Genomic DNA, 17846 nt, shown 5'->3' with positions numbered 1-17846 from the left:
GATTTAGTAATGGAGGGACTCGGAGAGTCCGGTCAACTGGAAGATAACTTTGACCATGGGTAAAATAGTTATTTTACCCTGAGGGCATTTATAAGTACCTGATCTAGTGTTTTTGGGATTTGTAGCCGGGCAGTTCCGAAGCAGCAGTCAGCCACTTTTAAAGTTAGCATCTCAGCAGCCAACATTACAAGGTGAGTTTTCCTTCCAGTAGGAACGGGTCTATGGGCACAATGTTGGCACGTTTAGTTAGCAGTAGTTCCCGATCTCAGCTTGATGCAGTAATTAGAGTGCTTGATATCTTTGTGATTCAAGCATGTTTTGTGTTATGTGTTTCGGACTCCGGTCCGATGTAGTATGCAGTATATGTGTTCATGCTAGTTGTTATGTTTATGCTATGTTATGTTCAGTCAGTTCTGGACTTTGGTCCGATGCAGGGGACAAGGTCTCAGTCAGTTCCGGACTTCGGTCCGATGCAGTTAGTTCCGAATTTCAGTCCAATGCAGTTTCCGGACTTCGGTCCGATACAGAGGGCAAGGCCCTGGTTAGTTTCCGAACTTCGGTCTGATGCAGTCTCTGGACTCGGTCCGATGCAGTGGGCAAGGCCCAATATGTGCTTTATATGTTATTGTATGGTATGTGGTAGTTTGGGGGAGCTCACTAAGCTTCATGCTTACAGTTTTCCATTTTGGTTTCAGGTACTTCCGCTAGCAAAGGGAAGAGCTCGGGTTGATGGCATCGCACACACCACATCTTCAGTTTCTTTTATCTTGGGAGTTTGTTTCAGATACTATGATATGTTGATACAGTTCTCTTGTCATGACACATCTATTATAACTTTTTGGGATTTATGACGTATGGTTTCATTATATATTATGGATGATTGTTAGCTTTTAGCACTATTTAAACAAAAAAATTTGGGTAGTATTTTGGGTCGTTACACCAACTATCTCTTCATCCGTACTGGGGATTTGAGTCTTACTCAATTTGGCATTGCTCTGAATAGGTAGCTCTATTTTCTTGGAATTTTCCAGACTAAACTGTTTTAGTATGTTGTCCAAGTATGTACTTTGACTAAGTCCAATTAGTCTTCTCTTTCTATCTCTCAAAATTCTTATCCCGAGAATATAGGTTGTCTCTCCTATATCCTTCATAACGAAACACTTTCCAAGCCAAGATTTTACTTCTTGCAAAGTTGGAATGTCGTTTTCTATGAGTAGTATGTCATCAACATACAATACTAGAAAAGTTACTATACTCCCACTAGCTTTGACATACACACATGACTCATCCTTGCTTATAGTGAAACCAAATTCCTTGATTTTCTCATGGAAGCAAAGATTCCAGCTGCTAGATGCTTGTTTCAATCCATAGTTGCATTTCTCAAGCTTACACACCCTACTGGAAAACTTTGCATCAACAAAGCCCACTGCCTGACTCCTGTAAACATCTTCAGCCAACTTCCTATTAAGGAAGGTTGTATTGACATCCATTTTCCAAATTTCATAATCATGAAAATCAGTTGTGGCGAACATTATCCTAATAGATTTTATCTTGGCTAGTGGTGAGAAGGTCTTATCATAGTCAATCCCTGGGGTTTGAGGAGAGCCATTCATAGCCAGCCATGCTTTGAATGTGTGTACATTTCCATCAATGTCGGTCTTCTTCTTGAAGATCCATTTGCAACCAACTACCTTTCGACCAGGTTCTTGATCAACCAAACTCCAAACTTGGCTGTCATACATGGACTTGATCTCATTGTCCATTGCTTCTTCCCACTTTGAAGCTTTAGGGCCAACCATTGCTTCCATGTAGTTAGCTGGTTCTTCCAAGTTTACTAGTTTACGATCACTTATGAATGTATCACCATCTGTAGTTATATGGAAACCATAGAACTCATGTGACACGCTAAATCTACTAGAGCGGCGAAGAGGTATGAATTGTCAACTGGATCAATAGGAATTTCTTCCTCTAGTTGAGTGCTAGTGTCTTCTAAGGTTCCTTCATTGGTTGACTCTTGAATCTCTTCAAGGTCATTTGTGTTCCCACTGTCCTCTTTTCATATGAGATCTCTCTCACGAAAGACTCATATTCATGCTACAAAGACCACATTCTCACTAGGCATGTAGAATAAATATCCAAAAGACTTTTGTGGGTAGCCAATGAAAATACACTTCTCACTTCTGGCTTCTAGTTTGTCATGAGTCTCTCATCTGATGAAAGCTTCACAATCCCAACCTTTAATATGTGATGATGACATAACTTTCTCTATCCACATAGCGTGAGGTGGTTTGGCAACCCTTTTAGTAGGGACAAGATTGAGGATATGGGCGACTATCTCTAAGGCATACCCCCAGAAAGAAATGAGAAGAATGGCTCGAGTCATCATGGAACAAACCATGTCCAACAAGGTATAATTACGCCTCTCAACCACACCATTAAGTTATGGTGTTCTAGGAGGAGTCAATTGTGAAAACATTCCTTGAAGTTGTCATGGAACTCGATACTAAGATACTCTCCTCCTCTATCAGATCGAAACATCTTTATCTTCCTACCCAATTGATTCTCGACTTCATGTTTAAACTCTTTGAACTTTTCAAAGGCTTCTGATTTATGTTTGATCAAGTATATATAATCATATCTACTACAATCATCCTTAAACGTTACATAAAACCGATTAGCATCTCTTTTGGTGGATCTGAAGGGTACACACACATATGTGCGTATTCCAACAAACCTCACCTCTTTTCACGAGATCCAGTGAAATGTGATTTCATCATCTTGCCTAAAAGACAAGATTCACACTCATCATCTGGCCTTAGGTCAAATGATTCCAACACTCCATCCGTTTGGAGTTAGATGATGCATTTATTGTTAATGTGCCCAAGACGACAATGCCAAAATCATGCCTTGTCTAAACCATTAGACGAATCAATGTGAAATACACTATTTCCTAAGCTAGCAACACAAGTCACTATTTCATACACACCAGTACAAGATAAACTTATAATATAAAAACACCATTTTATAAACCATAATTGAACCATTAAAATCATTAAAAGAGTATTAAAAACCTTATCTAGACAATGCATGAAATGAAATAATGTTTTGAGTCATTTTTAATAACTATCAAATCTAAACTAACATCACAACTAAGCATTAGATGATAAGTTCCAATCTCGGTAACAGGAGAAGATCGCATATTGCCCATGATTAGATTCATCCTCCTATGCACCACTTCCTCACTTTGTTTTAGCCCATGAAAATTAGAACAAATGTGAAAACCACATCCTGTATCAAGGACCCAAGAATGAGCAGATGGTGAGCTATTAGTTAGAATAGTGTATATATGATATATATATATATATATATATATATATATATATATATATATATATATATATATATATATATTACACCATAACTTAATATTTTTAGATATGTTTATGTTTATTATAGAACAAAAGATACTTATTATGTTTAAATATTTGTTATGTAGCATAAAAGACATGCTCGGAAGAACTATGGAAGCTAGAAGAAGGAAAATGTGAGCTTAGGCAAGAAGAAAACACAAGAAGGATGTTGCTGGACACCTTGACCCCTCGTCAGTATTTTGACCATATCTCATGATTCGTAAATCTGATTAAGACGATTCAAAATGATCTGAAAACTAGACACAATTTTTGATGACTTTTGTGTTTTGAGATAAGTCGGATTTCCAACCACCACATCCTGGCGGTCCCACATCGACATGGTGAATGGAATCTTTGTGATTCTTGACATTGGCTTGGAGAATACGGGATAAACACGAGGACAACGACGTGGTGGAATGATTTTAGGCAAGTATATATATATATATATATATATATATATATATATATATATATATATATATATATATATATATATATATATATATATATATATATATCCGAACATAGGGTCGAATTGAGAGACTTGGAGGTCACTTTCTGGAGAAGTATTACGACAAAAACCCTCTGGAAAACCCCTAGAAGAGGAGGAAACTATTGGAGCTCAAGATTTGAAGAGATCTAGAAGAAAACATCATCAATTCATTCGTTTTGATCATGTTTATTTTTATTCCTATTGATTTTTATGTTTGATTACTACCATGAGTAGCTAAATTTAGTAGACTTTCATTTAGTTAGATGAAACCTTAATAACTATGTTTTAGTTTATTAGTTTATGGATTTTTAAAAGTTGGTTTGGAGCTTGTGTTTGATTAACTTACCTAGCATGTTAAAGTATTTCTCTTTGTTGTTATAATTCAAGTTAAGTGTAGCTTAGTGGCCATTAAATTACATGAACTTATTTACATAGTGTTTTAGTGACCATTAAATGTTGGTGATTTTATATCACTAATGTTATTTAAGTGTAATGGGGTTAATTTGTTGATCAATGTCACTTTTACAATTATTGAACAAATCTGTATGGTGTGGAGTGCACATTTGTTTAATTTTGTCTTTGTTGAAAGTATACTGCTATTTAGGGGCGAAACCCCTAAACCGACGGGGGTCCGGGGGCAGCGCCCCTGGGAGCGCGGTCCAAGGGGCGGCAGCCCCTGGCTGGGATCGAGCTGCCAGGTCAGCACGAAATCTTTTTATATATGTTATGTTACTATATTAAAATTACATTAGAAATCTGGAATTTTGATAAATGTACCCAATTTTGTGATCCATATTCTAGACCCGGATTTAAGGTTGTTTATGACCGTTTGTGGACAGTTTTAGGACATAAAACTGTCATGTGGCAGTTTTAAGACATGAAGTTTTTTCTGTTATATGATCATATCCGAATCTGTGGTTGGTACACTTCTTCTTCATAACATCAAAACATTCTCTCTTCTGTTTTCTCTCAATTATGAGTCTTATCCGATTAAAGATTGGGAGTACCACCCAAATACTTTAATCTAAAAGTGAAAGCCACAATTCTCATAATTTCCAAGTTTTCTATACCCCAATTCTAACATTAAATTGCTAGAGCTAGGATTGACCACATCTTAGTTAAGTGATAAAAGTAACAATTTATTTGTGTTGGAGAACATACTTATGACTATAATTGTGTTTAGAAAATCTTGCATAGACCAATTATAATTAATAACTAATTTTGTGTTTGCTTGTGTAGGACCTTACAAAGCAGTGCATGAATTTGTGAAAATTTTAGTAAATTGGACCACATCGCTAATTACATTATAATTGGTAACCAACTTAATTAATCCATAGATAATAACTAACCATAGGAAAAAGGTGGATTCGAAACTAAACGAAAGTGTTTTGGATATATTGATAACAACCATATTAGTTGAGTGATTAGGTTTGTTTGAACTTGAAAAAATTTAGATAAAAACCCTTTTAAATTATTGCTTGTTTTTATTAGTTTAGCTTTTAGTAGTTTTTTTATTAATTAAATACCATTCCTTGTGATCGACACCCGAATTACCTAAATTATTCTATAAGTCGACTCGGTACATTGGCTATGTGCATTCTAGCTAGTTAAGTTTGTTAGGTAATAAATTTAAAAGTAGTAGGTAATTATAAGCACACATCAATATACCTGATGACGATGGCTTCACCTTGCCATCCTTGACGCCTTGCAGGTACTTAGGGCAACTTCTCTTCCAATGGCCCTTGTCATTGCAATATTAACTAGTGACCTCTTTGGGGCCACAAACAGCTAGAATGTCTGAGTTGGGCCTTACATGTGGGCCATTTCTAGATGACCCTGCATGGGCCTTGTTCTTCCTGTTAGCTTTAGGGGCAACCTTTCTGTTCTTCCTTTTTCTTTACCCAATGGCAAGAACGGGAGCATTAGAAGTAGTAGTGGGGACTTGATTCTTTCCCGACTCAGCAATCGGTAGCAAGTTATGGAGTTAGGTTAATGTGGTACTTTTTCACAAGGTCATTGTTCATATCATGTGGCTAGTAGTCCTCATAGAACCTTTGCAATCCGAGGATCATTGTAGCGACCATGATGCAAGCAACTTTAGTTGCATCATCGTAGTGTTTCATGTAGGAGGCTAGTTGTTCCATAGTAGCTTTGGCTTCATCGATTTCAACTAGTATTTCTTCAAGGACATACTCTTTTCCATCGAATTGAAGATCCATCTTGATATTTCGCATCCAATCATTGTTGTTGGTGCCTTCAAAGGTTCCCTTGGACACGATAGAGAGTGGGGAAAACCCGAGTGTTGGGTAGACGATGATGGAGCAGAAGCATCACTAGGAGTAGACATTTATAGAGAAAAAAAATAGTTTTAGTTAGATGACAATTATCCTTAGTATTTAACCCATAGTAAAAAATTAAGGCTAGGATCCAAAATAATGTGATATCCCTAAATTCACGGTCATTTTAAAAATTTTATTTATGCTTATTTGAAAATCATAGTATTCATTTTAAAGAATAATATTGCAGAATTTGTTCCCAGAAAAACATGATAAGTATATTATCAAAGCATTTCCGAAGAAATGTATTATGTTTATGTTAAAACTTTGGTATGTCATCATCAATACAAAAACAAAAGCATAAACAGACCTTACATTCATTTACACTAGTGAAATCCAACAACCCTATATGACCCTTCAAACCAGATTCCCCGTACCGTGAGTAGTTAAAAGATATTATAATAACACTTTATATATTATATTTTATAATATATATATATATATATATATATATATATATATATATATATATATATATATATATATATAGTTTATAAGTTCATAATAACGATAATAAATTTAAACCTAAGCTATACTTAAAGTATAGTAAACATAACTCACTTACCGGGAGGTTTGGCTAGAAACTGGGCTCTGGGGGAAGCACTTCCAAGTCGAAAAGCTCTTCTTCTCGGAGCCTTCTAGTGCTTCGGGACTCGCTTCTAACACATAGGAGGTGCTAGAGAAAAACTTAGAAGGTTTGGGAGTAATTGAGATAAGAGAAGTGGAGAGGTGTGAAGGAAATGAGAGATTTATGCCTCTATTTATAGGTTGAGTTTGGTGCGAACGCGGGGCGTTCAAGAGACGAACATAGGGTGTTCGTGAAAGCGGGGCGTTCGTGGCCAGGTGTCACCATCTGGTGGCAAGCCATGGTGAGAAAGCAGTGGCTCAGATCGCTCCACGTGTTGCCTCCTGGTTATTCCAAAAACTAATTATCTTCTAATATCCGTAACTTTTGCATACGTGCTCTGTTTTTGACATTATTTATATCCACACATAGGTAGCGATAGGATCTACAACTTCTCTTTTGACCCCATCGACTAATTCTCGACCGATTTTAAGTTTAACAGTATGAGAAGATTACACTGTTAACAACCGTGTAAAATTCATAACTTCTACATATATAGACTCTGTTTTCTACTATCTTTTTATCGTTGAACTCCTATTAATGAGATCTTCAATTATCATTTAGGTTGTATCGGTTAAAAATCGATCAATCTAAAATTCAATTTTCGGGTTGTGCACTGCTAGGCTAAATCTTATAAAGATCATAACTTCCTCATACGAAGTCAGATTTAAACGTTCTTTTTATGTACGTTCTCGGTTTAACACATACTATGAATTTCATATAGATCACTAAGGCTAAATGATAATTTATCAAAAAATCACTTTTTACGTTACGCGGTGTCGTGCCGGTTTAGCCATAAAACTTCGACAAGTTATAACTTCTTCGTTATAACTTGGATTTCAACATTCTTTATATGTACGAAACCATTGTGACATATACTATAACTTGATTAAGATTATTCATTATAAATAATCTTTTATCAAAAATTCATTTTTGACGCTTATTGTCTCTAAATTGACTAGCCTGAATATGCAGATGTTACAAATAACAATTCACAACTAAGAAGATGGATGCCGTAATCTTGTTGTGGATTTATGAAGGTAGGTAAAAACAATTTACCAATTTCGAACTATGAAACTACTAGATCTTTTGAGATTCATTGAATCTATTAATGACATGTTTAATATTAGATTACGCTATACTATTTGTAACTGGGATACCGATGATCACAAACTAGATGTGAATAATCATATAAATATGTTTGACATTCTCGATGTCATTTATCATCTCATATTAATGTCTCGGTTAACCACACGCACTCCATTAATCAATGATAAATTCGAGATGCCCATTATTAATATTTATAGTCACTATTAGTGTGCCGGTTAACTATACGCGATCCACTAACTATTATTAGATATAATATGTAATTTTATGGATTAGCATACTTTTCACATTTTTTTCTAAAGTAATTACGACCGAGATTTTATAAAAAGTGTTTTGGTTACTTTAATAACATTATACTTTTAATGAAGTTAATGTCCTTTTAGATATGTTCTGCTAACGACCCTCCACCAAACAAGGAAGCGGTAGGTGAGAGTGGACACCCATTTAATTACCATTTTACAGGCAATTTCTTTATACCCCCTTATAGTTCGGCTTCGTAAATGAGACATACTAGAGATCCGATTGACTTAGTCTTATACATATAGTAATTAACTTTTAGTATTATATATAAGGTGTAATTTTTAAAACTTTTTTTTTTCAAAAATACTAGGTTTAATTTACAAATTTACAATTTAATAAAATTAATTCAATTTAAATCAAACTAATAAGGATTAAACAATTTATTTACTATTAATCAATTAAATAAATAAATTTTAATCCCAATCTAATACCCTCTAATTTTCGAAATTAGGGTTTGGGATTTACCAAATTAATAATCATCCAATTTCAAGGCATTTAAAATTAATAATTATCAAAAACAAGGAAACCCTACCAAAACCCTATCAATTTCAAAAATCAAAGAAAAGGGTTAGGGTTTCTAAAACCCTTGCCCAAATCGAAAACCATCAAAAGGGTTTTTGATCTTATTCAACTTTGTGTAAGATCACAAAGAACATACGCTTTGATACCACTGATGGTTTTTATAGACGAAAAAAAAAAAACATATTTGTGGTGGAAAACATAAAATCCTAAATTCACATACATCCTAAATGATCTATGTTCTCACTATGATATGTAAACAACAATTTGAATTCAAGAACCCTAAAATAGATTGCTATTTTTGAAATTGGAGAGAAGTTATTAGAAAACATACCTTTTAGTTTATTATTATAAATAAACTTGAATTCCTTCTTTGTAGAACTTTAGAAAGCTATCATTAGAAATATCGTGCCTCTGATAGCTCACACCCAAACCCTAGCAGTTGGAGACTTATTGAAGAGAGAGGGAAGGAGGTATGCATTTCAGCTTTTCGGATCTCTAAGGAGAAGTCAAATCCAAAAATCACAAGGCATGAGTATTTATAGGGCTTAAAGAGGTGCATAAAAGACGTGTTTCCTTATGGATAACCCTAACCCTTTTCTTTCCCCAAGCAACCGTAAGATTCATAGAAGCTTTAGAAAACCCCTATAGATCTCTCTAGAACCGTCCCCTCTCCTAGGGAGGTTCTAAAATCAGTCAATGTTCAACTTTTGGACATTAGCACTTTTAGTCATTCTGTAGACATAAGTACTCAAAAAGAGTTTTTTCAAAAAAACAAACACCACCCAAGACTGTAGTTTTTATCTTTCCATTTGAGCCATGCAAGCCATTGGGTGTATTTTAAACTAAATTTAAATCTATGGTTATTGTTCACGTCGAAAATACACACAACCTATACGATAACGGCTATCCTCCTCCGAATAGCCTTGTAAAAGTTTGAATATATTGTTTAGGTACCATTTATTGAAAAAGTATTCGAAACATATAATCAATGAAAAAGTTTATGAAATAAAACTTGTTAATTAACAAACAAATTAAATAAAATATTTTTTATATAGTTTTTTTTTTTCAAATTAATTTTTTTTTGTTCCATTGAAAAAACTATTGATGCTCTTAGCCCTAGCTAATGATGGGTCATACCGTACAGAACTAGGACCGACTCGTTTCCTGCTTGCGTTGCTTTGCTTCGTTTGGCTTCGATCGTCTCTGTTTTTCTCCCCCAATTCTGTCAGTCTAATAATCTCATCACATCGTTTTGGCCATCAAGTTCCGCCATTAATATATAAGCTCCCAACAAAAAAGGGAATCCAGGTTTGTTCGTCATAAGAAGATGGGTAGACAGAAGGGAGAGGCAGCAAGAAGCAAAGCTCGTCCTTCCAGCAGCAGGCAATTAGAAACTTGACTCTCTTTCCGTCACAAGAAGATACGCACACACGTTTTATTTAATTTTGTTTGAAATTAATGATTTTGAAATCGATTGATTGCAGTTTAGCAGCTTCGCTGCTACCATCAGGTGCTACAGCTGTTGGATTTGGGGGTTATGTCGGAAGTTCACGAATTGATACTTCTACACCGATAACCCAAGACACTGATTCTCCTTTCTTGGTATTTCAAGTTCCTTTTCCTCCTTTTTACGATGTACACCAGTATTTAAGTTTCAGAAGTTCTAAATTTTAGATACAAATGAATATGAAATCAACTGCAGCTGTGAGATATGGAATTCAGTAACATTAATTTGTCCCAGAAAAGACCTAAGAAATAATCCACAGCTTAACTATGGATGTCAATTGGATTAACAACATACATAATGATTTGTGAACTGTTAACTGTTATGTAGGACATAGATGCTGAATTGGCACAACATCTGAAGAGACTTGCCAGAAAAGATCCAACCACAAAGGTAAACTCACCATGATCTATGGATAATTTGTTCACTAATTCATTCTGTTACTTGTTACAAATATTGACTTTCTTTTTGTGATACTCCATTTCATGGTTCTACAGCTGAAGGCTTTGACAACTTTGTCTACACTGCTTAAGCAAAAATCTGCAAAGGATGTATCACCAATTATTCCTCAATGGGTATGTTAAATCTGGTCATTACTCATTAATATCATGTTACCTTTAGCTGATGAAGTTTTAATTTGTTTTTTGATTTGACACATGTGTTTTGTGGTTTAGGCATTTGAATACAAGAAGCTATTGTTGGACTACAACAGGGAGGTTCGCAGAGCTACGCATGAGACTATGGCTAATCTTGTCAGCACTGTTGGGTTCGAGCTTACTTTATGTTCATTAGAATAATGAATATGTTATATGTACACATTAACATGTTTTAGTTATAACTTATATTCACCATTTTTGTTTTTTGTTATTTTGTTGCTTATTAGTGGCTTTCTTTCTTCATTGTAACAATTTCAGGAGAGAATTGGCTCCACATTTGAAGTCTTTGATGGGCCCTTGGTGGTTTTCTCAGTTTGATGCAGTTCATGAAGTTTCACAAGCTGCAAAAAGATCATTCCAGGTTACATATGCAAAAAGTAGCACCTTCATGTCAAAAGTCAAAACCTTTAAATTTAACTTAAATAGATATGCCTCTTGCTCTGTTTTTTTGTTTCCACTTCTTTCAAGCTTACTCTTTACTCCAAAACAGGCTGCATTTCCTGTACAAGAGAAAAGATTGGATGCTCTAATGTTATGTACAGATGATGTGTTCATGTATTTAGAAGAGAATTTGAAGCTCACTCCACAAAGTATGTCTGATAAAGCAGTTGCTTTGGATGAGCTACAAGAGATGCATCAACAGGTATGCATCATAAGTCATAACCAAAGTACCAAATATACCCCTAAGCTTAAGAACTGTGTTTATAGTTATTAGTTGACCACATATTGTCCATTGACTACAGGTTATTTCATCATCCTTACTATCATTGGCTACACTTCTTGATATTCTCACAAATGAAAAACACGCTTCAGAAAACTCAAATTCTGAACTAAAACATGCCCTCAAAGCAAGATCAACTGCAATATCTCATGCTGAAAAGTTAATTTCAGTTCATAAATGTTTCATGGAGTTTCTTAAATCCTCAAGCCCTGCTATCCGATCAGCGGCATACTCACTTATCAGAAGTTATATCAAAAACATTCCTCATGCTCTAAATGAAGCAAATATAAAAACTCTATCACCTTCAATACTTGGTGCATTTCAAGAAAAGGATCCCACGTGTCATTCTTCAATGTGGGAAGCAATACTACATTTTTCTAGAAGGTTCCCTGAGAGTTGGAATACTTTGAGTGTTCAGAAAATTGTGCTTAATCGGTTTTGGAGCTTTTTAAGAAACGGTTGCTTTGGATCGCGACAAGTGTCCTACCCAGCTTTAGTTTTGTTTTTGGATTGTGTGCCTGATAAGGCGATAACAAAGGATAGATTTTTTTTAGAATTCTTTCAGAGTTTTTGGGGGGGAAAAGTTCATTCAGAGTCCTCAAATGCTGATCAATTGGTGTTTTTTAAGTCATACTGTGAATGTTTTCTCTGGGCATTACAAAATGCTGAAAGGTGAGTTGTTTTCTTGAATTTTCAAATATTGAAGTGTTAAAAACTACCCTTTCAACTCTAGAATATGATATTAAAAAGTTTTTGAAAGTTGCTATTAAGTATTAACTCACTTTGTTTGTATCAGATATTGTGAAGGATTAGAAGAAATCCATCAATTTCAGCATACCCTTGTGGATGAAGTGTTACTAAAGTTATTATGGCATGACTACCTCATGGTTCCAGTCTCCAGGCAGTTGACCAACATTGACCACATCCAAGAATTTGGAAAATGCATAACTGAGATCCTTTCCAGCTTATTTTCTCTAAATCCCAATCTTTTATCATCCTTTTGCTCAACATTTGAAGAGAATTGTCTAAATGCATTTCAACAAACCGAAAACAGTGAAAACATAGAGAAAATCATCAGATTTTTGTTGTTAGTTGACAAACATGCTGTGCAAAAAGGTGACTCGTGGCCCTTATCGTATCTAGTGGGCCCCATGTTGCCCAAATCTTTCAAGCTAATCCAAACCATTGTAAGTTGATATTATTTCATCAACTATAATGAGTTTTCATATAATTAATTTCTTGGTGATGATTTTAGGATTCTTCAAATGCTGTGAAATTTATGGTGGTTGCTGTTTCAACATTTGGACCACGTAAGGTTGTTCAAGAAATTGTGCAAGAACAAAATAAAGATATGAACTTGAAGCAGTTTTTGCAATATTATAAGGACATTTTTGTCCCTTGGTGTTTGCAAACAAATAGCTCCTCCATTTTGGCTAGATTGGATCTCTTGCTTGCATTACTAGATGATGAGTGTTTCTCTGAGCAATGGGATAGTATAGTTTTACATGCCACTGGAATCCATGATTCCGATCATACTTTGGTATTGACACTTCTCATGGAGAAAACAAGAGAAGAAATTATAAAGAGGAAAGTGGATCCCAAAAACTGGCATCATGAGCTTCTTGATTCTACTGCTCTTTTGATTAGTCATTCTTCTCCCCCCTTTGGATCTTCCAATGCGCGATTTATCCGGTGGGTAATTATGTCTTTTTGCATCTATGACATTATTTTACTCTTTCAACTTCCCTAACTCTTCTTTTTTCATATTTGATTATTATATCTTAGTGCTGTTCTTGGAGGCATAACAGAAGAGGATCAAATCATCTTACTAAGTGAGAACACATCAATCTTGATTTTTGAAGAAATCTTCCAAAAGTTACAAACTTTCATTCAGACTTCCAACTTCACTTGGGTCAGAAACGCCAATTCATTGCTAAATGTTGAAAAACACGTAACAATCAAAGAACATGAAAGTGTACTTGAAATAGCCACTTTTTCATTGGAAGTTCTCAAAGGCACATTTTTCAGATTAAAATCTCTTACCCAAAATCCACACTTACTTCCATCTATTTTGGCTGTGTTATTTGTCATCGATTGGGAGCATGCCATGTCAGCATTGTTCTATGACGGAGTTGATGACGTGGCATACGCTAAAGTCGTGGATCGAATCGGTTTTTGTAAATCTGTGCATGATTATCGTTGTGAGATGAATACTTTTTTTAAGAATTTGAGCTTAGATTGTAGGAGAGTATTGGGTAGTATGCTGGTGCAGGTGATACGGTGGGGTGTAGTTAATGAAGAAAAGTTGGATGTTGATAAAGTGACTTCTCTTGGATGCCTTTTTGTTTTAGAGGTTTTGGATAGTCTTTGTGAAGGGCATATTGAGGAACAAATGTTGTTAGATGAGCTTTTGAAGAAGGATGATTCTTGGCCTTTGTGGATCGTTCCTGATATTAAAAATAGACAAAGATCGGGTGCTTTGAAAGTCGATATCGTTTCTTCCAATGTGAGTAAATGACCATTTTACCCTTCTGTTTAGAATCAATGCTAAATAAGAAATAACTATTTATTATTTTTGCAGGCATCCGAGTGTCACCAAATGGCCAGTTTTGTCGACAAGCTTATATCCAAACTCGGTATTTCGCGAGTTATTGCAGGTTTTGAATTGTCCACATCATCGTCCAATGACGTGGCGCCACATCATCCTCATTACCCACGTGCTTGGCTTGCAGCTGAGATGCTATGCACATGGAAATGGGATAGTGGTAGTGCTTTAAGCTCATTTTTACCTTCTTTGATTCAATACACAAAGAATCAAGATTCGTGTTTTACTAACAACTTATTCGACCCCATTGTCCACATTTTACTTGATGGTGCTCTTGAAAAAACAATAAAAAAGTTAAGTTTTTTCGGTATTTATCCGGCCCCACATGATGAATTGGAGAGTATTGAAGAAGTGTTTGTGAGAAGTCTTGTGGCGATACTAAATACACTTTTTGGGGGTAGTATTTGGGGAAAAGAGAAAGCTTTTGGACTTTTTCATCTGCTTGTGGATAGACTTTTTGTAGGTGAAGACATAAACCTAGATTGTTTAAAGATACTTCCTGTAGTTATGAGTGTCCTTATTGGACCATTGAGTTCTCAAGATGATGAATCTGGAAATGACGAAAATGACCCTTTGAAGGGAAACCAAATACCTGATATAATCAAAGGATGGATCGAGAGAATTCTTTCTTTCCCACCTTTGAACACATGGGAATCAGGAGAAGGTAAACTGAGTAACCGACTCATCCATCCCCTACAATTTTCCTTTTTTGCCCCTAGGACTTAAAAAAGTTTCCTACTCTTTTTGCAGATATGGAGGATTGGTTTCATCTTGTGATATCATGCTACCCAATCAGACCAACAAAAGGAACGCAAGGTTTTAAACCACAAAGACACATCACCCAAATGGAACGAAATCTCCTCCTCACGTTACTTCGGAATCAGCGATTCCATTCCGCCACTTACAACACCGTCAACAAACTTCCAGTTGTCCAAATGTTGTTATCAAAGCTAACCGTGGTTACAATCGGATACTGTTGGACAGAATTCAACGAAGAAGATTGGGAATTTCTTTTGTATAAATCAAGATGGTGGATCGAATCCTCTGTTGTCTCAATGGAGGAAATCGCCGAATCCGTGAACGACATAATCACCGGAACTTCCAATTCCAATTCCAATTCAAATTCCGGTGTACCCGAGAATCTCCGGCGTATAGTTTCCGATTTCGATTCCATTCCTTTAAAACTTGCAACAAACGCACTTATCGCGTTCTCAATGTTTCGTGGATTAATCAGGAAACAAACTACAGAAAACGAAAATGAAAATGAAAATGATCTGAATCCATTAAGAGCTGAGAAGTTTGATGCTATTAAAGATCGGATTCTAGAAGGTATTCTTCGGTTGTTCTTTTCAACAGGTGCAACCGAAGCCATAGCCGGTTCATATTCTTCCGAGGGTTGTTTAGTCATTTCATCGAGTCGACTCGATGATGGTCACTTTTGGGAGTTGGTGGGTTCAAGTGTGGTTGACTCTTCGGTTCTTGCTAGGGATCGGGCTATAAAGTCTTTTGAAATTTGGGGGCTAAGTAAAGGAGCTGTGAGCTCGTTATATTCGATTTTATTTACGGAAAAACCGGTTCCATGTTTGCAGTATGCAGCTTATGTTATTCTTTCGAGTCAACCGGTTTCCGACTCGGCTTTTGTGATGGAAGACTCATCGAGTTCTTTAGATGAAACCGAAAAAGATCCTCATGATTTGAGTTTAACAGTTCGGTTGAGGGATGAAGTTTCAAGATTTCTTGAAAAACCATCTGAGATTCTTTATTCGGATCTAGTAGCCCCAGAAAGAGTAAGTCCATTAAAATGTTTTTTTTTTTTTTTTTTTTTTTTTTTTTTTGGAACAGTGGTGGGTGTGAGATGAGTGAGGAAGTGTACTAATACATTGTAAAAAACTTTACAGGTGAATGTTTTTCTTGCATGGTCATTATTAATATCACATTTACTCTCATCATCATCATCATCATCTCGCACAAGGGAGAAGTTGATTCAACACATACAAGACTCATCAAATTCGACGATATTGGACTGCATATTCCAACACGTACCACTAGAATTATGCACTGTGAACATAAAGAAGAAACTTTCGGAACTTCCGGAAGGTATTGCTGAGGTGGCAGCCGCCGCCACGCGGGCAATCACAGACAGTTCGGTGCTTTTTGCTGTTGAGTCGCTTTGGCCTGTGGGCCCGGATGGAATGGCATCTTTTGCTGGTGCGATATATGGATTGATGTTAACGACAGTTCCTGCTTATGTTCGGGGATGGTTTAATGACATACGTGATCGTACTACTTCTTCTGCTATAGAGTCCTTCACTAGAGCATGGTGTAGCCCTCCTCTTATTACAAATGAATTGTCTCAGGTGTGTGTTAATTTTTTAATATGAAAAAAGTTTTCTAGGGCTGTTTTTTACGATGACATTGACGACGACGAGAAGGGTATTTACGTCTTTTGCACAAACGAGAAATCGAGATCAAGAACGAGTCCCTGTCCCCCATGTTCAACCTTTTTGGACGAAACAAAAAATTGAAATTTGTCTCATTGACATCTGTCATAGTCCCAGTCCAATGCCAACGCATGCCAAACACAGTACAATCTGTTCTGTCGACAAAACAGACTGTTGGCATGCATTGGACTGGGACTAGGACTAGGACTGATGTCAATAAGACATATTTCAATTTTTTGTTCAACACAAAAAGGTTGAACATGGTGGGAGGACTTGGACTCGCTCTTGATCTTGATCTCTCGTCTGTGCAAAAGACGTAAATACCCTTTTCTCAATGTCATGATAAAAAATAGCCCTAGAAAGCTTGTAACGTATGTTTTTTGGAATCTTGGTTTTTGTTATTGCAGATCAAGAAAGCGAATCTTTGTGATGAGAATTTTTCGGTTAGTGTGAGCAAATCTGCAAATGAGGTTGTTGCCACATATACAAAAGATGAAACGGGTATGGATCTGGTGATCCGTTTACCCGCATCTTATTCACTAAGACCCGTGGATGTGGAATGTACAAGAAGCCTTGGAATCAGTGAAGTCAAACAAAGGAAATGGTTGCTTTCAATGATGTCATTCGTTCGTAATCAAGTAAGCTGTTACACCACATTGTTTTTTTCCGACTTTCTCAAGGGTAGATAAGTAATTTTGTTGTTATATAAATGTATGTGTAGAATGGAGCGTTAGCAGAAGCAATTGGAATATGGAAAAGCAATTTTGACAAGGAGTTTGAGGGTGTAGAAGAATGCCCAATATGTTACAGTGTGATTCATACAGCAAATCATAGTCTTCCTCGACTTGCTTGTAGGACATGCAAGCATAAGTTCCATTCTGCTTGTTTGTACAAGTGGTTCTCCACTTCTCACAAATCTAATTGCCCATTGTGTCAATCTCCATTTTGATCATTATATTAATTTTCATTAGTTTTTATAAGTTATACGAGAGTTTTGTTTTTTAGAAAGCTTACTTTTGTAATTAGGGTTTTGGACTTCTTGTTTGTTTCACATTTTTGAATTTGAATTTGAGTTGTTGAAATGATTCTCATTATGGTGTTTTTGGTTCCATCATCTAAATTTTTT

The 17846-nt window shown here is 35.9% G+C and overlaps 1 protein-coding gene across 1 annotated transcript; it reads left to right on the top strand.

Annotated features, from left to right (window-relative positions):
• Positions 1 to 9894: 9894 nt before the first annotated feature.
• LOC111920618 (E3 ubiquitin-protein ligase listerin) lies at positions 9895 to 17834 on the top strand. Its single transcript, XM_023916192.3, has 16 exons — positions 9895 to 10176; positions 10278 to 10395; positions 10628 to 10690; positions 10795 to 10872; positions 10972 to 11063; positions 11212 to 11314; positions 11444 to 11596; positions 11697 to 12346; positions 12471 to 12861; positions 12930 to 13366; positions 13460 to 14180; positions 14256 to 14943; positions 15030 to 16066; positions 16178 to 16636; positions 17128 to 17358; positions 17442 to 17834. The coding sequence occupies exons 1-16, from the start codon at positions 10121 to 10123 to the stop codon at positions 17667 to 17669; spliced, it is 5505 nt and encodes a 1834-aa protein (XP_023771960.1). The 5' UTR covers positions 9895 to 10120; the 3' UTR covers positions 17670 to 17834.
• Positions 17835 to 17846: the final 12 nt, after the last annotated feature.

This window comes from Lactuca sativa, chromosome 8 (assembly GCF_002870075.4).
Source record: "Lactuca sativa cultivar Salinas chromosome 8, Lsat_Salinas_v11, whole genome shotgun sequence".
Lineage (NCBI taxonomy): Eukaryota > Viridiplantae > Streptophyta > Magnoliopsida > Asterales > Asteraceae > Lactuca > Lactuca sativa.
The sequence above is the reverse complement of the archived record's forward strand: the minus strand, read 5'-3'. Positions and strand labels throughout refer to the sequence as shown.

Coding starts and splice junctions, on each gene's coding strand:
- LOC111920618 (XM_023916192.3), top strand. CDS start 10,121: ATGGGTAGACAGAAGGGAGAGGCAGCAAGAAGCAAAGCTCGTCCTTCC. Junction 10,396..10,627: donor ACACTGATTCTCCTTTCTTG/GTATTTCAAGTT, acceptor ACTGTTATGTAG/GACATAGATGCTGAATTGGC. Junction 13,367..13,459: donor TCCAATGCGCGATTTATCCG/GTGGGTAATTAT, acceptor ATTATATCTTAG/TGCTGTTCTTGGAGGCATAA.